General features: G+C 39.1%; 2 protein-coding genes across 19 annotated transcripts in view; one reads left to right on the top strand and one right to left on the bottom strand.

Annotated features, from left to right (window-relative positions):
• The window catches only part of PREPL (prolyl endopeptidase like), a 21442-nt gene extending 5189 nt beyond the window's left edge, over positions 1-16253 (bottom strand). Inside the window, exons 1-13 of one of the 10 annotated variants that reach the window (XM_064414423.1) lie at positions 15782-16253; positions 15333-15575; positions 12518-12706; positions 11948-12014; positions 11083-11286; positions 8895-9018; positions 6399-6615; positions 5645-5830; positions 3970-4173; positions 3062-3237; positions 1449-1665; positions 1111-1260; positions 48-174 (exon numbers count right to left, since the gene is read on the bottom strand). In XM_064414423.1, the coding sequence (XP_064270493.1) occupies positions 48-174; positions 1111-1260; positions 1449-1665; positions 3062-3237; positions 3970-4173; positions 5645-5830; positions 6399-6615; positions 8895-9018; positions 11083-11286; positions 11948-12014; positions 12518-12706; positions 15333-15575; positions 15782-15790 (2113 nt within the window). In that variant the 5' untranslated portion in view covers positions 15791-16253. Of the gene's footprint in view, positions 1-47; positions 175-1110; positions 1261-1448; positions 1666-3061; positions 3238-3969; positions 4174-5644; positions 5831-6398; positions 6616-8894; positions 9019-11082; positions 11287-11947; positions 12015-12201; positions 12316-12517; positions 12710-13554; positions 13673-14274; positions 15576-15660 lie in introns of those variants that run through there. The other 9 variants (XM_064414422.1, XM_064414425.1, XM_064414424.1 and 6 more) reach the window with 9 other exon arrangements.
• A 285-nt stretch (positions 16254-16538) lies between these two features.
• CAMKMT (calmodulin-lysine N-methyltransferase) overlaps positions 16539-23880 on the top strand; it is a 212558-nt gene continuing 205216 nt past the window's right edge. Inside the window, exons 1-4 of one of the 9 annotated variants that reach the window (XM_064414449.1) lie at positions 17661-17814; positions 18241-18398; positions 19057-19225; positions 21957-22124. In XM_064414449.1, the coding sequence (XP_064270519.1) occupies positions 22039-22124 (86 nt within the window). In that variant the 5' untranslated portion in view covers positions 17661-17814; positions 18241-18398; positions 19057-19225; positions 21957-22038. The other 8 variants (XM_064414451.1, XM_064414443.1, XM_064414448.1 and 5 more) reach the window with 8 other exon arrangements.

The following is a 23880-nucleotide window of genomic DNA, read 5'->3' on the forward strand; positions in this document are numbered from 1 at the left end:
ATTTTGATTCAGTTAACTCCATTTATCTGTGATATTCTTATCCTTACCTTTCTTACTCGCTCTGCTGGCATGATCTAGTGCAGCCTTCCTGAGTTTCTGCACATACTGTAAAATTCCTGTTAGTGGTACTCGTTCGTCATTTTCATACACCGTGATAAAAACTGATGGATAGCACTGAGATGAAAAACCAAAACCAGTTAAACACTTGATAACAGGTGTTTCTCACAGAGTAACACATTTTTCTCTTACTATACAACTTGTTAGGGTTTATTTAAGAACTCATCTATTACATAATTATGTAGTATTTTCTAAGAGTTTTATCACTCTAACTGCAAAAAGTATTTTGGTCTGAAAAATGACTTCACAGTTGGGCATAGTCTACTTGCAAAAGGTCATAAAAACATATTCCCATTGGAAAAGGTCTGATACCTGTCTGCTTGCTGATGATTGTAAAAAAAGAAAAATGGAGTAATAATCATGGAATAGTTTACCTTAGAACAATAGTTGGAAGTTTATTTTTGCAATTTTTCTTCACAGAGGTTGGTTTTTAAATAGTAAGAATTTTTCTTAATGAAGCTGTGCAACACAGCTAACACATTGTCAAGTAGAGATTTCCCTTGAGATGACAATGTCAAACTATAGGTCCTCTTCCCTTTCAGTGTTTATTTAATACCTCTAGAAAGGTATTAAATCATTGGAAAACACCTCAGGTGGACGTGTTTTCCATCAGTGGAAAATAGCTCCACCCTCCACTGGAAAATACCTCCAGTGGAAACCTACTTCCTCCTGTATCTGCAGAAAAGCCAGCAAAACACAGTAGGATGTCAAAACTCCCCCACAAAAGAAGGCATTTTGGATGTTGAGATTTGCTATACAATAATCTGTTACTTTCTGAAAGTCCTAAAACAAAAGTAAGTTTAGAAATTCATATCATTTAGGAGAAGGCATTGGGTTAATTTCAGTAGTCACCTGTGACTCCAGCTATTGCTAAGATTATTATTGAAATAATTTATATTGGAAGTTTTTAAAAAATTTCAGTGATCTTCTGGTTTTCTTATAAACCACTACACTTTATGCCTGACGTATTCTGCACAGAAATCATAGTTTTACCTGTGGCTTAATATTCTGGTACGGGCAATAGCTTTTGATATACTTCATACATTTTTCATCTTCTAATGGATTTCCCCATTCTTCTTGTTCCTCAATTGTCAGTGGGAGATGAGTTTTCATCATTGTATTTAGAACATCTACGAAAGGAGCCTTAGAAGTCATTAAAAAAAATAAGTTGGCAAATAGGACAGAGGACCTTGAGTATCTGAGTCAAGGTGTTCTCAAACAAATGAGGAGAGTGAGCTTTGAACTGGAATATTTCCAATTCTGAAAGCGGTACAATAACATAGATAACACAGTTTAATGTTATAATCTGTACAAGGTTTGCAGCAGCTCACCTGTAAAACCATGGCTCTGATCAGTGCTGGATCTGTGTTGCACAGGGCTCCTGCGAGAACTCCCCCAGCACTGGCAGCTGCCAGTGCTGTGTGTTTGGGCTGAGAAAATCCCAGTTGGTGCAGCAGCATGATGCAAGCCCTGAGATCATGGAGACCTTTGAGTTTATTATGCTGACATCCATCTCTGTGCCAGCTAAGGCCCTGCTCTCCTCCACCCCTGAAATTTAATGCAATTCAAGTTGGAGTCTCTTCAGAAAACATTACATGGCATAGTTTCAGATAACAAAAGAACAGCAGCAGCCACAGAGTGGCACATCATAGTTTGCTTTCCCAATTAACTCTTGTCTACTTTTGCCTTTACCCTTCTTTATGGCTAAAAGAGAAAATATGAAGGCAAAATAAATCCACTCATGATGATTGGTGAAAATAGTAACTGTAGAAGGGCACATGTGCTTGTGCCCTGAAATCCACAGGAAAAGCAACACTTTAGGAAATGACATTGTAGGCAATAAAAAAATCAGATAATATTATCTTTTTATACAGGAAACTATGAAAATATTGAAAACATTTCCAATACTTCCATTACTAACACTACTACTTATTAAAAACAGTAGAATAGTATTTCTGAGCTCCACACCAGACTCTCAGGATTTGTCTTCTGCTTAGCTTAAATTCTGAGACTCTTGTAAAGTTGGGTTTGTGTTTTTTCCTCCCTAATTTGTGAATTTCAAACCCTACTTGAAATGTTACACTTTGTAGTGTAGAATTATAAAAATAATTTATACTTTCTATGCAACCACAATTTTGGTTCTAAGCCACCTGAAGCTTCCTCTTCTGGTTTCAGGTTTCAAATAGATTATTTGATTAGCCTGCCATCTTTGGATGACAAATCCATCTTCACATAGGACTGACCTGCATCTTAAGATTCTTGGTGGGGTGTGAGGAAGAACAGCACAATGCTTGCCACTGAGTACAGCAGACTGAATATATTTGCTGAATTTGTTTTGGGACTGGTATTTCCAACTGAACTGGTATTACTCATTCCTCCCCTTCTCTCCCCTCCGTCAAGTGGTTCTTTTGTTATCTTCCTTAGCTACTGAGAAAAATTTGAAGCCTGTTGTACCTTGCAGTTTTATAAAACTGGTAGATTTGTAGCTAAACTGGAGACAGATGATTTAGCCAATAAAAGAACAAGGGTTGCAGATTAAATGCTTAGTTGCTGCTGTGGAATGTAAATGGCTTTCAGAAGACTCAGACTGAGCATTAACACACAATGCTCTCAGAAGGAGAGGGAGATAACATGTCATGGCAATTTGAGCATCTAACCGAATTTTTTCTTGAGCAAAGATGAGACAAAAAGTAATGAGACTTGAAAAGATTAAAAGTTACATACAGCCATCATGTAGATTTAAGAAACTGAAAATGTAGTGTGCACTTGTGGCTTTTTCCCTGATGTAAATTTAAAAACTACTTAAATTTAAAAATATAAGAAGATATGCATCATTAGGTATAGGTACACACACAAAAAAATTGTTGCATCTTCAGTTGTACATGAACAAGAATCTGTGTATCCTGTAAAATAAAATCTTATTTCCATTTTATATTTGACTTACCTAACATGGCAATATGCTAATATCCAACCCTCTTCAATTAACATCAGCTTCTCTTCTTTAAAGCTCATGTTCAAATCTATGCCATAAGCTCCATATACATGAACTAGAAGTGGTCTCCTGTGTAGTTCTTTAGAATTCTTATTATGGAAAACTGTAATTGGCACCAAAGTTTCATCCTGAAAAAGAAGGAGTAGTTTTACAATAAGGGACATTGCAGAAATCTCAATGACACATGGCAATGAAAACTTCAATTATTTATTTTAAAATGTGTTTTTTTGATTACAGTAATTTTTTTTCACTTAGAGTGTACAAAGCACTCTTGAAAAATAAAGCTTGAGACTGAACCTCTGCTGTGTGGGCTTACAGATGCAGAGTATAAATTCATTTAAGTGCAACACCTGAGGAGTTTTTAAACTACCAAAGCACCCAAGTCTTCCTTCCCCCTTTAACACCAAGAATATATGTTATTAACAATAGAGTTTACCACTTACCATAGCACAAACTCTTTATTAACATCTCCAAATTTTTAAACTCAGGCTGTTAAAACTTTCTTGATCTGCACTGTGCAGCTGGTTATGGGGTGTTCTTTTCAACAGCTGGCACCTTTTTCATTTATCATGTGGAGTACAATACCATTACATCAACTAGCAATTCTCACTTACACTAAGCTTCTTGACTCATCATGTGCTGTTATCTCCTGTGGAATACCCAGGTTAATGGAAAAAAAAATCACGACTCTTTCTTGTTCTTCTGTATAGCACTGAAGAAAACACCCACTGTTTAATAACTATAGCACCAACTGCTCTTTACATTTTTTAATCTCTGTTCCCTGCCAAATGCACTTTCTTTAAATGGGTGGGGAGGAAGGAAAGAATAAAAGGAATGGGAAAAAGACTGAAAAATCTTACCTTGCTTTTAGCTAGTAAACGTGTAGTGTGACAATTCATAATAATTGGTACCTCTTGCACAGCTTGTTCAATGAGATTATTTTCTTTAAATGAATATGCAAAACGCTTAGGGGGGTGTACTGGGGAGGAGAGCTGAAAATAGCAGGTGCTGGTGGTATGTTCAGGATGAGATTCCAATTCAAATTCACAGGCCCACGTAGGTAGCTGAAAAAACATGGCATTTCAAGTGACACCCTTACACTGCTTCTGTAAATTTAGCTTAATATGTCCTTGAGAGTAAAAGACTTTGGATATTAACTAATTATCTTTGTATGTAGCACAATCTGTATTTCATTTAAATCCAGTAACAAAACAGTGAAGAAGTGAAAGACTGGTGGACTTTTCCCCTAAAATCATTGGATAAAGTTAGACAACGAATTAAAAACAAAAAATAAATTCAAATTCAGTTTAAAATGGGTATTAGTGCAGACTTTTAAACAGAAAACATTTGAAATTATTCTGCATCAGTTTTATTTTTTAGATCCTATTTTTCCTTGCATTTCCAGTTCTACTTCAACACGTTATACAGCCAAGTCCATGTCAGCTATTATGCTTTTACTGTGAGTTAGCTCAGTAATGCTAAGCCACTGAAAACCCCTGCCTCTTAACTTTGTTCCTAGTGCCAGCCATTGTGAAGAACAAAACCCTTTTCCTGGCACATTCACCCTCAGATACTTACTGTTATTATATTTAAGGTTTTTAACTCTGCTAAGAATGAAAGAAATCAAGATTCATTCTTTGAGAGCAGCAGGGACATAGCCAAACCCTCTGCCAGACCATTACTTACTTGGGTTAGGCTGCTAGAGGCTTCTGAAAAGGCAGCAGAAGTCCAAGTTCTCCTGAGTAACTGCAGGCCTTTTCTGAATAAATAAACTATGGCCATTTTAAAAAATTGAAGATTTTGGAGACCATACAGTGTACTTTGTCAAAATCCTTTTTCTGTAGCAGTTTTATGGAGTGCAGCATTGGCAGCTTGTTGCAATAAACTTGGGAGTTGTTCAGACTGTATTTTTCAGGAAAACAAATCAATTAAATATTTCACCTGAATGGTCTTCCAAAATTGGATTTGGCTTAAGTTACTTTGTTTTTAATCTACAGGTATTTAACAACTAGAGAATGGAAGCAAATCCTTTGCACCATTTTTACTGCAATATCAACTGTTCTCATTTATTATGGGACAGTGTCCATACTTGTTTTCTGAACATTAATCTTTTTCCTGTGGGAGAGGCCTTGCTTACACCAATGAGTGTAAGCAAAAAAAGGCTCAGTAAAACTAAGTAGAGCATTTAGGGAACTAAGTTCTGTTTTACATTAGAAGTCAGTTATATTGTGAAGAGCTTGATTGTAACCCGTTGAAGAAAGAACTGGCTCACAGGACAGCTGCTCTTTAACTTCCTAAATGCTGCAATAAGCCACCACATCAAATCCTGAAGAACAGCCACAGGTAACACAATTAGTCATAACAATGAAATTGCCAGTATTAATAGCTTCCAAACCGCTTTTTACTTGTGGAATTTATCTTTGCTTTCATTATGTTATAAAAACAAACAAACAAACAAACAAACAAAAAACCCAAAAAAACAAAACAAAACAAGCTGGGAAAATATTATGCTGGTTAGACCAAGCTAAAACATACCTTTATCGACTGAACTGAGTGTGAAACAAAAGAAATCACATTTAAGTAAAGATGACCAGCGTTCTTCAGGAACATAATACAGTCATCACTGAACATCTCAAAGTCTACTAGCTTGGTTTTCTTTTCCGGTGCATAAACTAACTGCCAGTTCTCCTTGCCACTGGAAGCTACTGGTGCCTTCATCAACTATAAAAAAACCAAACAACCTTGCATTACTAAAATGTACTAAGAGTTACAGATGAGAGATACAAACTTATAGGTGATCTCTTACATTTTTCTTGCAAAAAATACTTATTTGTATTTGGAGTGTTTGCCTGTCTAAAACTGGAGATTTTTAAACTCCCTTTACTTAGGCAAAATGGAAGAGCAATGCAATAACATTTGGAGAAGACAAAGTCTCAAAGATTACTCTACAGAAGATTGTAATACAGTAAGTGCTTCAGTATGGCCAGCACAATTGCAGGTGGGTTTGATTACACAAACTGAGATCACCAACTTAAGTTTTGATATAGGGGAATTGACTGTTGAAGCACAGTCATTTCTTGATGCTGTCAAAGGAGTTAGGATCAAACTGGCCTCCTACAGGTGAGACTCCATGCAGCACTATCAGTCTTTTTAATCCATGCAGCTCTCACTCTTACTTTATTTCAGTAAGCTGTGATGAACAGAATTAAAAGCCAATATTACTATTTCTATATGACCTGCAAGCGGTATCTAAATTAATCCTATTAATGTAATTATCAGTCAAAATTGCCTTATATTCTGCAGGTTCTCCATATGTAGTAAGAATGTACAACTGCTCCTTTCTGTGCTCGACGTGGTAAAGGACCCCCGTGGTTCGTGCTTGTACAAGAGCAGGTGACTCAAAGGGACGTCTGCAGTCAACCAGCCAAACTTCTGAGGTTGTCTTGCTGTTGCTGTTGATAGTGAGAAAATGCTTGTCTTTTGTGCAATAAAGGTCTACAAAGAATCTGTAGGGAATCATTAAAAAAAAAAAAAGAAAAAGCTTAAATTTTATCAATATTTTAAAATACATCAGTTGTTTCAGAATCATGGGCTTCTATCTGCAAAGTAAAAAACAACATTTCTGTAAGCAGACTGTAAGCAGAAATTTCAGGCTACTTGGCTCCCAGACCCATTTCGGCTGCATTTACCTTGGGATTTAAAACCCTTCAATCTTGTGTGTGAAACCTGAAATCTGCAAGGAAAGCTATTTAGTTGTTGTCCAACTAAATCCAGGTTTTTGCATCATTGAGCTAGACTGGAAGCTCATTCAGGCAAAATGTAGAACTTTTTATTGAGCTTGTAACCCTATTTAAAAAAAATAGTAAAAAGTAGTGGATAGTTAAAATAATAAATGACATCATGTCGGAACAGCAATAACAAAAGTAAGAGCTATTAAAAAATTATATTGTTAAAATGTCTATGTGCTACTGACTTATCTGTCTGAAGCAAATAGACAAAAAGTACTATTTAAAAAGAAAAAAAGCACAGAGGCCTATATGAGGCAAGATGGACAGTATTAGAGTGATAAAGCTGGAAACTAGGCACTGGTTTTGGAACTAAGAAACTAGGAACTACCTACTGGATTTAAATCCCTCTAAAATCTAGGAACAGAAAGCAGAATGATAACCAGTGCATGGATGCTAATAGTAAAGAAGTTCAGGCTGAAATTCAGATTCAAATTTCTGTCAGTCATCTGAGTTAAGTGGAATTTCACATCTTGGACCAGAACAGTCTCTTTGCCATTTTGAATCCTTAAGACTGGATGTCTCTAAAAGCAAAACTGTCCAACACAAAGATCCAGATTCCATCAAGAAAATGTAGAGTTGAGTACCATAATCTGCATCACACAGATCAGATACATGACTGCAATGATGACCTCTCTAGGATTCAGAGTATTTGACTGGTGAAGAAAAGGATGCTTTAGATAGTATTTTCAGTGCCTTTAATTATTTGCAGGTGGAGGATCTCAAATATTTTTGGTACTATTGTTTTCTCTAATTGCACCCTCTTGACATCTTTAGTAAAGGGACAGAGGGGGAGCTAAAGTTTGCAAGAAAAATCAGCCTCCTGCCTGTCTAATACCCATGAATTTGGCAAGAATGTGGCACTGCATTCAGTAGAGATTCCAAGAGTTCAACTCTGCTGACCCTGCTTCTAAGAGGGTTGAGCTGAAATGTATATTACACTTCTCTCCAAGGATTATGATCTTGATATTGCAATTTTTTTAATCTTTGTAGCTTAAAAAAAAAAATCAAGACATTTTTAGTTTCTAAAAAAATATTTGATTGCAACTAGAAGAGCTGGTGAGATGCAAAACAGAACTGCTCAATGGCAATAGAAAATAATATCTTGCCATCTCCAATGAAGGAGTTCAGCTATGAGCTGCAATAGCACATGAACCTTTAGAGTAAGTTTCTCGTAGATCTACTGTAATGACTGTGACCTTCAGAATTATGCCAACAGTTTCCCTGTGGGGAAGTGCCAGGTCAGTGCAACTTGATTTTCCAAAACGATGCATCAAATGCAGCTGGAAAAAAGAGATCTTATTTATTCCATCTCCATTGCAGATTTTTTGTTTGTTTTCTTTTTTTTTCCTGATGAAAGTATAATTGGCATTTCTTTACTGAATATGTAACTTGAATTAAGAATAATCACAAATATTTATGCAGTGCTGTATAAATATACCATGTGCTGTAATGCTGAAAAGCTAGTTCTGCACTCAATTTAGCAAAGAGCTTTCTTGTCTTCCTAAACCACTGCTTAAAGAAAGGTTATTGAGAGGGTATTCAGTCAACAATAGTTCTGTCTCTTGGAATGTTGTAATGATTTTGCTCATCCATTACCCAGAGCAAGGATTAGCCTGAACTTATGTATTTTTTTAAAAAGATGTATCAGACATCAATAGCAGAGAAAACAAAATGAAATCTGCGGTTTGATTTACCCTGTATGAAACTGTCACACATTCATTAAAGGACACCCTGACCTGAGAGTGACCTTGACATTTATAAACTCAGCTGAACTCATGAGGTAAGAGAGGAAAGTTAAATCTCTGTTGATCACATATCAAAAGGAGAACAGAGCACATTCTCAGGCTGTAAAAGGCACTACTGTCAGCAGAACACAAAAATGCATTTTACTATTTGAAATACGATATGGAACAGTTTGTTTTCCAAACCAGTTATATTTTACATATAAAATACTCTAAAATATGTAAAGGACTTGTTATATTTTAGGTATGTATTACCTTGCATCTTGTTCTGTATAAACTAACTTAGTATGTTTCTGGTAAGTGAAAGTGGTCATGAATACATTCTGGCATTTAAGGTTCTTCTGAGTTGTGTAATACAGAACATCATTTGCAGCCCATTCTGGAAAAAAAGACAAATGCATATTAAATTCAGACAGAAGATGATATTACTGATATTACTGAGAGAAGATGGGACTCCCATGGACACTGGACCCAGTGCTGAAAAAGGTGGGTTGCAGGTGGCATGGAACTGAGGACAGCACTTCTGCATCCTGTGGGGACTGAGGTAAGAGCCAAAAGGTTTTTCCATGTTTTCTCTGAATACCACAGAACAAAAATTTCTTAATGCATTGAAAAAAAAAGCAAAAAAAAAAAACAGCAGAGGTCAATATTGCAGGGCCCTGTAATAGGAAGCTGTTGACCCTGTGTGGGTTCTGGAGGTAACAGGAAAATAGGAGACGTGGTTGTTTAAAACAGCAGAGAAAAAGAGGTTTACATGGAGTCAGCAAGATAATAAAGATATCATAAGCTCTCCACTGCTGCATGTGACTGCACACAAGCCATTTAGAGAAAAGAGATGATGCATGTGCCCCATGGGTACTGCTGAGATAAAAATTCTCCAGTTTTCTATGCTTGTGTATATGTTCACCAACACAGAAAGGTATAAATACAAGAACCTTGTTATTCTGCAGTTCTTCTGACTGATCCAGCCACAGTCATGCCATCTCTGCTGCTCCTACAGCCAACAGAATGATGTTTAACACATGTGCTTTTAAAAGCTGCTGTATGTGTCTTCTGCATAAATACTAATTTTCAGTACAAAACCCGAGGAATTCATAACACCACAATAACACAACCACTTCACTTTCTGAACAGCAGTGTGGCTCCAAAGTGCACAGGTGGCTGAGGACTCACTATGAAGACAAGCCTTTAGAGGTCAAATCCAAGTTTTTCTATAACCTAGCCTACACAAAAATCAAGGTGTAAATTTTCAGGAACTTTTGTCTGTCTCCCTGCTATTTTATATCACTCAATACAAGCCCATAAACTTTGCAAGAGGTTTTAAGACCTAATTCTTTTGCTCATGATTGAGGCACCTCTGTGCTTCATTGCACTACTGCTTTACCTCACTAACACCTGACTTACCTTTACAGGTTACTTTTACAACTTTACCTTACCTTTACCTTTGATAGAATTTACCATTCTGATAGCCATCTTTTGTACTCTTATTATCTGTCACACCTATTTAGGCAACAGGATGTTGGTCTCTTAACTGTACTGATTCTTCTGGATCAACCTAGATAGATGTTCAAATCAAGTATGTTGTAAAGTGTCATAGGCAAATGTGATGTTTATTTTTCAACAGGTAGTGTAATCTTCAGTGTGGAAACACAACACTAAATTCTTGAAGCTCCTCATTTTTTTAACAAGGAAGTTTTACAGAGAGTTTTATTTTTTTGCTCTGCCCAGGCAAATTGCTTACTGCACTAGATATACTTGATGACATCTAGCAATATAATCCAAAGTACAAGATCTACAAGATGTGGAACACTGTGTACATACTATTATACTCTTTTTGCTATATTCTTTAACAGACTATAAGAATGTCTTCCCATTCACTTCCATTTACCTCTGCTTCTTTTAACAGCAATGTAAAGCTCTGTAATCTATTGTGAAAGAATTGATTCAAGGCCTGGCTGACTTCACTGGGCTCTGAAGTGTGACCCACATTGTAGATTCCAGTTAAAATTCCAGCCAACACTCACTAGTAGGTAGTACTTCCACACTTTTCAAGCAAAGCTAACTGTCTACAGCTACCAGTGACTTCAGTTGTAACTGCAAGGGTTTACCAACCAGAATATCCCTCAAAAAGACCTTTATATGACAGTCACATCACTATATTTTGAATACAGCATATTGGATTAAATGGAAAAAATTATGACTGTTGTAATGTGTATAAATGCTTTTACAATGAAGGAAAACTTGTATCCAGGAAGCAGTCCCTTTCATCCATATCAGACAGCCTGTAGTCATGCAGCATTAAAGAAAACATAAGAAAAAAATTCAACACCTATAAGGATTACACGTTGCCTTCATTAAAAAAAAAAATAAAATTATCTTTATACTAAAACAAATGTTGTGTTGAAAGCTTGTGTGATCCACAGGATATTTATAAACGACTTACCAAAGCTAAATATACTTGGAATTACTTTTTCCATTACAGGCAGATTACCAAGTTTTATAATAATGCAGGTTGCCTCTTCAGAATTTTCACTTTTTAAGCTGATGGCCATGTATCTCTGATCTGGTGAAATTCTGATCCTTTGAATAAAGGCATCAGAAAAGCCAAGATCTTCAACACTGAATAAAATCTTAGCATTTCCTTCACCTATTACACAGGAAAAAGAAATAGCAAAAAATCCTGTAATTAAGACACTATCAAAATGAATGCTGATTCTTAATGTCTGTATTTAACAAATCTGTCTCCAATATTCACAAACATCCTACTGGAATTTATCAACAACAAATACCTGTTTTGCATGATATTTGCAAATGCACTTAGTAAAAATAAACAAAAAAATTACAGTTCCAAATAAAAAAGTCCTGTAGTTATTACTAAAAATATTTCAAAAGTGTAGATCTTGGCTTCTACTAAACATATTGAATTTTAAAGCTCAGATAGCTAAGGTGCAGTTGTTTTTAATAAATAAAATTAGAAATTCTTTCACCCCACCTCAGAAATAAAAAAGCATGGTTGTTCTTTTCCTTTCTTCCAAGTGTTAAGTTAGGTTAGGGCTCTGCAAAGAAGTGTCTTCTCTCTTTCCTCTCCAGCAAGTTGCCTTTGTATCAACATATACTATTCTCTAACTCTCTTTACCTCACCTTTTCAGATTCAGGATTCTAGAATTATTACTCTATTACAGAATTGTACAAAAGTATTTTTAGTTGAGAAACAGACAAGTTAAGCATTAATGCAAGAAAAGAACACTAAGTGATACATGTATAACTTTTTTAAGAATCCTACCATATTAGGAAGAGAAATCCCTTACCATCATCTGCTTTTGCAAGAAATATGCAGCCATTCTCTTCAAAGTACACATTCTCTCCAAACCTCATCTGTTCAATGCAAACAAAAATATTTCAAGTCCAGCATACTCTTTCCTTTTAATCCCTATATACAGTCATTTTTCTGTACAGCAGAAGTGTAACAAATTGTAACAAATGACAGAACATATATTCTATACTGAAGAAGGGTTACACATCAGAAAGGTTTTTTCAGTTAGGGTACTTAAGCTACCTCTACCTGCTCTAAATTTCACAGAAGGCTCAGATCACCTGCAACTGCTCTTGCAACTTACAATGTTTTGTATTCTTTATCCAAAAGTCAGATGATTGTTTTATCTTTATTTGCTTTTGCCTGTGGAAAAATTAAGGTAAATTCACTGTCATAACAACTATAAGCTGTTCTAAACACAAACTGTTATTATGCACAATTATTAAAATATTCAAAATTTCTACTGTAAAAAGAATGAGTAAACCAGCATTTTATAACAGGAACAGCTTAATTGTCTTTTATTTGTAGTCAGTGATGGGAAATGTTTGTATTGTTTGCCACTTACCCTTGGGCTTCTTGAATTGAGTGTATACATGTTGTGCAATTCTTCCAGTTTTTCTTTGATCCTCTTTGTCATAGCTTTGTATGTTGGTGAAATGTTATTCCAGTTTTTTTGCTCTGATTTCAGAAGGTTCTTGTGCAAAAGGTCTATGGATGTATTTTGCTTCCTTTTGGAAGGGACTTTTGCTCCTTCCTGCTAAGTAAGCAAAGACAATGGCTACAAGCCAGCACACTGCACACCAATCTGAATACATTGAGGTGATATCCCCTGAGCCACAGGCCCAAAACCACCTTTGCATTATTACAAAAGTACATGCCAATAAAAACAAAAACTGCATGTGTGTTGGTATGTGTTTTATTTTAACTCTTCCTGATATTTTGGGGAGGCACTGTCAAACATGCTTTACTTGACACATTGAGATCTTCTCTTCAAAATTTAGGGTACTATTAATATATGCTCTTAATTGATTATAAATAAATATGTTTGTTCCTGTTCTAGAACTAGGTTGTACTTTTTATGAAATTCTATTTTTTCCTTCTTCACAGCTTTCTTTCAAAATGTCCTGTCTTTAGAGTGTAATTTCTCATTTCCTTTCCTAGACAACAGTGCCCACACCTCTGTCCCTGTACCTCAGAGTCCTAGCAGCTCATTCAGGTTCTTGCTCCACCTCCTCACAAGTGTTAATATAAATGTTCATAAGTGCAGAATGAAGTGAACTGATATGGGTTCTGCAACAATTTTATCAGGAAAAAGTTTAAGGATCTGGTTTTCCTTGAAATATGAAATTACTGCTACCTCACTGCCAAAAAAGTTGTCTTCTATTGTAAAAAATGTTAAAAGTGTGTTAAAACTGCTAGAACAATGCTACTTCCTCTTGCATGCTGTGAAATCTCACTTGATCAATTAGTAAGCTTCACAACTTGTATTACACTACATAGTACTGCACAGATCACATAAAGTAGCATTTTATAACATTCAGTGTATGATTTGAATGTGTCTAAGCTTAAAAAGCAGCCTGTGCTTCATATCCCTGTCCTTACTTTTCATTAAGGAATGTTGGTTTATTCCTGGTTTGTCTTCAGAAACTCAAAAGAACCAAAACGTGAACGCTCCAAGTAGACTCTGAAGGGAAACCATCTGCTCCAGTTACCAAACTCCCTATGAACATAAAGCACGTCATTGCTGAGAGCTGAGAATGTCTGTCGCTGGTTGAGATCAATCCTCCCTGTCACCTGGCACAAGGCAAAGAAATTGTGAAGGCTCTTAGAGAAGCTCTAGAGCAAGCGAGTGACTGGTCAGGAGAAGCAAAGTGCTGGATACCAAAGGTGTACCACCTCACCCCAGTCACTCAAAAAACTGTTGTAAGACAACACCATGTCCCAAACATGATGCAACCAAATAAAACTTCACAGTGGCCATAAATGGATAATTAGGAAAGCTAAGAATGGGACAAGACAGATGACTTTCCCCAGCCTTAACAATTTTTGCTTAGGAATTTCCTGACCTGAACATGGTTTCTGGATATTTAAAAAGCTTCTCTCATGTATGACATATCTATATCTCATATATGTCTCCCCTTATACCTATGTAAAATTTTAGCATCCACAACTTATTTTGACAAGTTCCCCACTTTATGAATCTTTTGATTATTGCCCTCCTTTTGTTTTCAGCAATTCCCATTGTATTTGTTTGGAAATATTATATACAGCTGGTGGTCACAGTGTAGGGATGTGTTAAGAGTGTACAGTACATCTCCCTACCTGGGGAAAATCCAGCAATCTGGAAAGATTTTCAGGATAGCAGAGGATCTCAGTGACAATTGGTGCGCAAACATTTACTCCAAAGCAAACAGGCACAGCCTCCTTTCAGGTGAAAACCATGTTTGCATGCTGAGACCAGTGTCACAGAGCAGCATTTGTAACAGTTGTGTTAGTGAAGTTCCACTGAGTAAACTGAACACACATTCTCGTCCCTCCAGACCTCCTGTGCTCTCCTTGAAACATCTGCTTACATTTGAGACACAGACTTAGGAACTCTTTACTTCATGGTGACAAATAAAAGTTACAAGAAGACTTTGGTGTCACCTCTGAAGAAACACTGTCAGTTTGAAACAATTTTAGGACAACCACGCACCCATCTGAAAACATGTTTAAGGATCAAATAAACCAAAACAAACATATTTTAAAACTATACTTAAGCATACAAATAAGTTTCTAGGCTGTCATATGGCAGTAAACTTTTATAATACCTCCAGAAAGATCTGTATTAGAGACACTGAGACAGAAGACCTAAAATTATTTCAGACTACTTTCTGACTCTGTGCATGAGAGTTAGTCCCATCCAATTACACAATATTTATTTACAGAAATCAATGCAAATACCTTTTAAAATATAGTTTAGAAGATGTGAGCATCATATTATATGATGGAAACCATGACCTACTGGTCAACACAGAAAAGTCAAGTGTTTTTTGAGACAGGTCACAGGCTGGCACCATCAGTTTGGACACTTTGCCTCTACCCTAGCTGATCTCTCCCTGCAGTTTGCTCCTGACACTTTACCTAAGCGGAGAAGATACCAATTTTTCAAAATTACAATAGCTGGAAAATCAACCAAAATGCAGCTTTATGTCAAAACAGCATAGGAAAGCTGAACAATTGTACATGTCCTTGAACGTAACTGGTATCCTAGACTTTATTTGTCTGCTTAAAATAATCTGGGAACTTTATGTATCTTCAACATGTGAAAAGTATGACTGGATTCCTTAACAGATGTGCCAAGGTGGTTGTTGGTATTAGGTCTGTATTTAACAGCATACCTTGCAGGAAAAGAATCTGCATGGCAGGATGCTTCCAGGTGGTGCAGTCCTGTGGGTGCATGTGCTTTTTGAGCAGCCCAGGATGTGGCGCTTTTTTGGTCCAATTTTACTGTAAGGACACACTGTTTGAGGAGGGTTATGCTTAGAGTAGTACTTGGCACTGAAGGTCAGCCCCTGGAGAAGATTCCGCAGTCCAGCGCAGCACATCCTAACCTTCATCTCGTGACAGCCAACCTGGAATTTCTGAAAATCCAAAACTACCGATCATTTACACTGTGCGTCTGAAATGTACATAACGTAAACAGCAGGCGTAAATGTACGTACGTACAAAGGAAATAGACAGTGTAAATTTCCTCTTTCAAAGAAATGTGACTGATTCACTAGGTAAATCAAATGAGAAGAAAATAAGTTAAACTTGGTCTGTTAAACAACTGGCACCCACATTTTACCCTGAACATTCCGGGCGGCCCAAAGTTTAGCGCCAGTAGAACTGTGAGGAGAAGGCGAGCTGCAGCCGCGCACGTCCAAACGCCGAAGGACAGAACCCTGGGGAAGTTGGGAGAAGTCGTCCCCGCTCAGTTCCCCATTACGAAACACCAACGCCACGCTCTCTCCCGAGGCTCCCCGGGCGGCAGCAGCTGAACCCCTTTCGCAGGAGCCCTGCAGGGGACGGGCCGCACGTGTCCGGCCGGGCCCGGCGCGGCCCCGCTCCCGCCGGCGCTGCCCGTCCGCCCGCGGCCCGCGCAAGGACTCGCCGTGCCGCTGCCGCCGCTCCTCCCGCTCCCGCTCCCGCTGCGCCGGGCTGCCCGGGCCCGGCAGCGCTCCCGGGGCGCTGCCCGTAACTAAGATGGCGGCAGGGCACTTCAGCAGCCGCGGCGGCCGAGCGCCGCTGTCAGCGCCGGGACGCGGACCCATGGTGGGGCGGGCACGCTCCCTGGCGCGGCTTTCCCGGGTGCCCGCCGTGCCACATCCAGTCCCGTCCCCGGGCACGGTGGCCACGGGCGACTTGTCTTGAGGCGCGCCCACGCCATGCCGGGCCTGAAGAGCACCGCGCTTCCTCGGCCGCCCAGAGTCGCTCGGCGCTGCCCTTAGCAAAGATGGCCGTGCTCCTCCTCCCACTCCATCCCTAGCCCGGCCGGTCCCGCGGCCGCTGGATGCTCAGCGGCCCGTCCCCGCCGCTCAAGACAGCGCTCCCTTCCTCCCTCCCGCCGCGCCAGCTCCCGGCGCTCCCGCCACCGCATGGCCGAGGCTGCCGGCTCTCCGCGCCGCCCCGCCGCGGGCAGGTGCGGGGCGAGCGGCGCGGCGGCGGCCCGAGCCCGCTGGCGGCTGCTCGGACAGGTAGGGGGAGCCCGCGGGCGGGGGGCGGCATGGCGGGGCGGGCAGCGCGGGGTCTCTCCTGTTCCCTCGGGCCGGGCTGTGCCCCGGGCGGCGGTGCGGGGCGTTCCGCTCTGCCCGCTCCCTTTACAGGATTGCGAGCTATACCATGGTGGGTCGTGTAAAGGCGCTTGCAGCACTCTCCCTGGAAAATATGATAATAAATATATATATATGTATATGTATATGCAGCCTTCTCTAACGAGAGGGGAAGCGGAGGGACAGGCGCTGTTCCCTTCACTCTCGTGACCGGTGACAGGACTTAAGGCAATGGCCTGAAGTTGTGCAGGGGAGGTTTAGGTTGGAGACAAGAAAAAGGTTTTTCACCCAGAGCCTGGCTGGGCACTGGAACAGGCTCCCCAGGGAAGTGGTGTCAGGCAAGCCTGACAGAGTTGCAGCCTGATAGAGCGAAATGTTTGGACAACGCTCTCAGGCACATGGTGTGGCTCTTGCAGTGTCCTGTGCAGGGCCAGGAGTTGGATTTGATGGTCCTGATGGGTCCCTTCCAGCTTGTTCTGTGATTTTATGATTCTAAAGTGTGCCTTCAGTAGATCCCCAAAACTGTCCATGGCCTGTGTTAAGGGAGGAGGACCAGCATTGGCACCCTCACCTCACCACCCGAGGGCCCTTTGGGATTTTCAGGCCATAGTTTGACACCTTCCATCGATGCCACTGGGGCTGGTTGTCGTGGCTGCCCCCTCATTCCTGCTCTTTTCTCCCTGCCCCCCCAGACTGCCTTTGGTGGGGAGCTGAGATGAGACCCCACTCACCTGGCAGTGCAAACTGCATTTTGCTGAGAGGCTGTGCCTGGAGGGAGGTGAGGAGGAAGAGGGAGCAAGTGGTGACACCTGTGCTGTGTAAACAGCAGCTCCTCAGCTGCAGCCTTCCACAGTGTTCTAGACCCTTTCGGAGCAGTGCAAGGTTGGAAAGGATTCTCTGCAGACGAGTGTAGGCCTAAAGGCTTAAAAATTCTAGTCTGTTTCACTGGCTGTTATTGTTATGGGCTGTGAAATTTACAGCCCTAACTTGAGTGTTTGATTCTGTGCAGATGGACATCTGGAGCTGCCTATGGACAGCTGTCCCTGAGAGGGCAGAGAGGTGGCACTGAGTCAGTGGTGGCAGCCGGGTTGGAAGGGGCACCTGGCTGCAGCTGGGTCACAGTGGGAGGCCTGGGGACATCAGTGTTGGACTTTGTGTGTGCTTTTTGTTTCCAAATTTGCTGGTCCTGTTCAATAGGACCAACTTCTTTTTTATTATACTCCAGAGCAGGAAATGTCAAAGTTACTGGTAGGAATATCAGGTTTGTCTTTGTAGGTTTCTGGTCTAGCAGCCCTTGTAAGCTGCACTCTGTGGCTGTACTAGCTGTTATTTCTTCTCAACATACACTGCCTTTGGCATATTCTTGTCTCTTAAAATCATAGGGAGCTTTTCATAACAATAGAATTGGGTTGTGGAAGAGTGCATGTAGGTATTTGGGGAGAAGGCTTCTCTTTTTTTATCAAACTACATGTATCTGTGACCTTTTCCTCTGCAGATTCCCTTGGTTTTTCCATGTTCTTTAGCTTTTCTGTTGATTTTTATATGGTACAATGAGCAAGGATCAATTTAATCTTACTGGTACATCTGAAGTAAAAATCAGTTCTGTGCTCTTTGCTACAGTGGTGCACAGATCTATCTATGGATTGGAAGAAGGTATCAACCTCCCTTTAAATCCATTTTTAAAGGAGCACTGTCAAAGTGTTTCTTTCAGTGCTTTTAAAAGCACTTTTCACACTGCTTATAATAACGCCTTACGTGAAATCAGTTCTGTGGTGTGTTTATATCTTGAATTTGCTTTCATTCAATGCACACGCAAATTGATTTACTATGGTAAGGATGCTTGAGTGCATGCTCGCTGATTTAATTAAGAAAAAAAAGCCCTTTTATGAGGTATCCTATGAAGCTAGCATAAAGAACCAGGGGATTGCATAATTACCTGTGTGCTCTTTATCAATGAAATGTTTTATGTATGTACTGAGTTTGAAGTTTGGCAATATTTTTAAACTTAGTCTGTCAGAATCAAGAAAAATATTTTTTGCGTTTAAAAAAATGCTGAGGGAAGTTACCCATTTACTGTGCATTTGTAAATGACTGGATAAGTTCTCTAAGGCTCTGTTTTGAGCTCTGCCACTCTGTGTGGCTGGAGGCATTATCCAGTCAGGAGTTTTCAGCAGGGAAGTTAGACCAATAGGCATGCTTTAGGTTCCTCCCTATATGTACATTTGCTCCCTATAGAAAGTTTCATGAAATCTGTAAGCTTTTTTTTTTGTTTGCCCTGCTTGTTACCTTCCTCTTGTTCTTCTCACACCAGTCTCAGAATCACAGACTATGCTGAGCAGGAAAAGATCCACAAGGATCATCAAGTTCAGTTCCTGGCCCTGCACAGGGCCATTCCCAAGAGCCACACCACATGCCTGAGTATGTTGTCACCTGCTAATGTACTTCAACTTCCAGAATTGAAAAATAAAAGCTAAAGTGAGGATAGGTCAATGACACTTTTTTCCCTGAACAGAAGCACTTTTAAAACAAATTTTCATCTCTTCCTGCTCTTCTCTTTGTGAAGGATGCCTGTGCTTCAGATCTTTTTTCCATTTTTTTGTTAGTCTTGAGCTTGTAAATTATTTATGGTTGGATAAAACAATTTGGTAAATAAATTATTTGTAAAAATAAATACTAAAGTCCTATGGATAATATTTAGAGTGCAGTTACAGGTTATGTTTTAGTTGATTGTGTGGAAACTTTCTTGCATGTTCAAATTACCTTATTGCAGTCACTGCCAGAGAGCTGGCAGAGGTTTGTAGACCATAAGCTGTTACTGAATTTGGCTCTTAGTGGAACTAGGTCTAACGCAAGGATATACAAATACAGGGAATTTCAGGTGACTGCCTTTCTCCATGTTGTTTGTGGGAGATTCTTTTTTTGGTGAGGTTTTTTTTTTTTTTAAGAGATACCAACCAGTTTTGGGTTTTATAGGAAGTTCTTAACATGGTCCTAATACTGTGACTGAATACCAAGGGCATTGCAATTGAGATCTGTGGTAATATTTTACCAGAATCTTGTAGAACAGAGACTGTTTAGTGATGAGTTAAGATCAGTTTGTCACCCTTTTGTTTTTATCAGTGGGTTATTCTATAGCAGTAATTTATGTTTGTAGCCTGTTTAACACAACTGTGGTCCTTTTAGGAACAGACTTCAGAAAAACCCTCCCTTTGATCCATATGTAAAAAATACAGAGTTAGATATAAATTATGTAACATATTCTCCTATTTTCTCAGTTATATGTAGGGTTTGAAAATATTTGACCTGCTGTTGTAATTTTCAGATATTAGACCACTTGATTTTTGTTTGAGGCTGTGGGAGAAATGTTCTTGTTGCCACTGTATTTTTTTTTCCTGTTAGTAATGGCTTGCTATTGCTTTAAAGAAGTCCCCAAAAAACACATTTTTCTGAAAATTAGGTCTTGCTGGTTTTCTTTAGTTGTCAAGATAGTCTACTTTATTTTTCAGGCACACAGCTATTACATGAAGGTCTTAATTTTTCTGGTCTTTTAATTTTCTCCTGCTTTGGTAATTTTGCATTTTCCTTCACATGTCTATTTTTCTCATGTATTACAGAAGTGGTGTGGACAGCACCCAGACATTTTTAATACTTCATGGAAAATGCCTGTGCCTTTCATATGATGAGACCTGCCATTGAAAATAGCTCCAAAAGTATTAAGCCTGATGCCTCAGACCTGCTGTTAGAAACCAAAAGTGTAGCAAACACAATTGTTCTGCTCACATATATCCTTCCAAATATCCTGCAAAATAATAGGTCATGCCCCCAAACTGTAAGGCTTTTAAATGCGAGTACATTTTCAGTTAAAGCATGTCAACACAGATTGGGTACAGCAAAAAAATCACTGACTTTTTTTTTTTTTGTGCACATCCTGTATGCGAAGCTTCTATTTCAAGTTTCATAATTCTTGTGAGCTGTTTCTCATTTGACTTATCTCTAGTTGGCAAAAACTTGTAAATTGCAGTGCTGTCCTACTCAATGGAGCTCTTCCTTGTACCTCTATCAATTTATAGGCATTTTATTTTTTTCTGCTCTGTAGGGTTTTTGTTGGGTTTTTAAAAAATTTTTTAATGTTTTTAATCTGTCACTGGGGACTGCATGTGCACCTTAATTTTAAAAATTCAATGGCAATTATTTATGTATTCTCTCCATTGTTAGGAGAAAGAAGTTAAATCTAGGACACCTCTCCTTCCACATCACTGCCCTAAGGAATAAATCTTTTTGTCTGGCAGGGAAATGCTGGCTGTCTTCTGAGCAATGGCACAGCTCCAACCAGCAGAGTGCTTGGTTCTCCTGCACAGAGGGGTTGGTACCTCACTCCCTGAAGATGGTTGAGTGCAGCAGACTAGGCAGGACAGAGAGCCCACGTTTTCACTTTCCTGAACAAGTGTTTTAGTCATTTAAGAAATGCAGATGATATTCTGTCTCTGTCACTGCCTTGAATTCTTCAGTCTCTTAGCACTGAACTTGGTGCTCTCAGGGTGTTTTGGGGCTCTCCTGAAGTCTGGCTCGTGTGTCAGTCCCCTTATGGGGTCCTGGGGAATATAGGGTTGTGGTGTCTGAAAGTCTGGGGTCTAGGATAGGAAACAATTTTCTCAACTTAGGCAACTTTGGCAGCATCTCTAAAAGTGTGCAGCAGAAGACTTCTAGGCTAGGCAGGAATCTGTCAGGGGAACACACAACACTCTGGCACCTGAAGATCATGCTTTGGGTTTGTCATTTTAATTCTACAAAAGATACCATTGTTGTTGTTGTTGACCTTTTCCCCCCCTCTATAGGGACAGTGAGTGGCACAGAAATTGCTTGGGGAGAGCACTGCTTGGGCTGGGAAACTTGGTAAAATGAGAGGATGGGAAGAACCCTCTAATGGCCCTCTAATTTTTGCATGGGTTTGCTGGAGCGTGAGTTAAGAAAGCAACTTTGTGTACTTCTGAATACAGTACCTTTGCTTTAGTTACTGAGACATAAATCATAACTCAGTCTCTTGACCCCTACCATCAATACCACTGTATTTTGTTCAGGCTTGACATACTTTGTTATTCATAACTGCCAGCTGATAGCATATCCATTATGGTTTGCCTCTTCACACAAAAAGGCATAGGTTTGTTCTTTTCTTGTTTTCTTGTTAATGTTTAATTTGTTCTTCATTTCAAAGGTTCTGAGGAAGAAGCACTTGAAAGATGTGCATCTCCAACAAGTATCTGTCAGAAGGTTTGCATCGTTCAATCTCTTTTCAATGGAAGACCAGAATACAGAAGAGGAAACTGGGACCTGGGTTAAGTATAGAAGCATCTTTTATCCCAAGTACAGTGTCTCCTTAAGGTAATCACAGTTTAAGTTTTAAGTAAGATCTTGAATGGGCCTCAAATATAAAACTCATTAGTCATTCTTCCAGTGTTTTGTGTAACTAGGGCATAGTTTGCAAAAAACCTGGTAAATGTTATTTTTAGTTGTTTGTTACAGTAAGCAGCTTGTCTGACTTTTTTCTGGTACATTTCACTGAAGTGGCAGAGCTTGACTGAAAATACTGATGTGTGTAGCTAAAACAGAATGCAAATATGAGCATGTATTTTATATTTTAACAGCTTTCTGTTTTGATATTCTTCAGCTATAGATAGGACCTGAACACAGTTATTTATGGTCTTAAAATTTTTTATGACATGATGTTATTAATAATGTTCTAAAAGGTTTTATTTTATTCAGTTTTCTTCTTAGTGCTTTTTTTAAAAACTCAATGATAATTTGGGAGCCAAATTCCTACAAAATAATATATACTTAAAGAAGTAATCTTATACTAGGGCAGGTCATTTTTATTAAAGAAATTGACAATTTAAAAGTGTACGCACATACAAAGCAACAGAAAGCTTACTTCCCCTCCAAAAAGCCCTCTGAAGGAATTTCAGTGAATTCTCAGTACCTTAGTTTATAACTCTCATTCATTTCTATGTTTGTGGGGTTTTGTTTCTCTCTTCTGTTGCTTTGGTCTTCTTTTCCACGTTCAGTTTTGTATCTACCATACTTGGTTTGCATCAGGCAGTTTGCAACAGTAACTTAAGAATCCCTGAATTGATACTTGTTCTGCAGCATCTAATTAGATCTCTGAAGGTGGAGGATTTTTCATTGTCTGCACAGTGGGAGATGTTCTGGAGAGCCCAAATCAAGAAGTGCATTTTTGTTTACCTGACACTTTAAATTAAAGTGAAGCTTAGGAATTAAGATCTAACACAAAAATGTGACCATCATTAAACTGCAGCATTTTTTCAAGGTTTTAAAATGAACCGATGAGAAAAAACCTAACCAAACTAAAGGAACCCCACAGCACTATATTCAGATCGTTTTAAATTTGCATCTGGATGTAAAGTCAGGAACAAAATTCTTTAAAGCTTTATAAAGTCCTAATTTTCCAAGCTTACACTCAGTGATGTTAAAGGGGTTCAAAAGGCAACTTTTCCACTGGAAAACTGCTGTTTGTAATAGAAGTAGGTGCAGTGTTTTTCCATGTAAAGACTTTTCCTATAAGCCACCAGCGAATGCTGTGGACTAATTCAAACACTGACAGTCTCCCTAATGCCTTTGTGCAGTGTCCCTATTCCTTGTTTCTAGGTCTTCAGAGGCACAGTGGAAACTCAAGGTGTTTAGGTAGAATTTGGGCTGAACAAAGCTGCAGTCCCTTACAATGCAGCTCTGAACTCCTTTACTTCACTGTTGTGGCCTGCAACACTCACTGTCACTTGATTTACTTGTTCTGGAGTTTTCAGGTAGGAGATGAGCTAAGGTTCACCTGTGCTGGCAGTACAGAAGCCAAGGGAATGTCAGACTGATCCTGCTCTGGCATTTGTGTGCTGCTGTGTCCACCACTTTCTATGCCATCATTTTATTTGGTATTATTTGCCTAATAGTAGTTTCATTGATAATAGGACACAGCTCAACTATGGACTTTGAACAAAAATGCTTATTTATGTGTTATTTCATTGTGTTTCTTTAATCTTGTTCAGTGGAAACGTATAGATTCTGTGCTGAAGCAGGCTCACATCACATTTCCAAAACTGATTATTGAGGAGAATATGGACATTGTCTC

The sequence above is a fragment of the Passer domesticus genome, chromosome 3 (assembly GCF_036417665.1).
Source record: "Passer domesticus isolate bPasDom1 chromosome 3, bPasDom1.hap1, whole genome shotgun sequence".
Classification (NCBI taxonomy): domain Eukaryota; kingdom Metazoa; phylum Chordata; class Aves; order Passeriformes; family Passeridae; genus Passer; species Passer domesticus.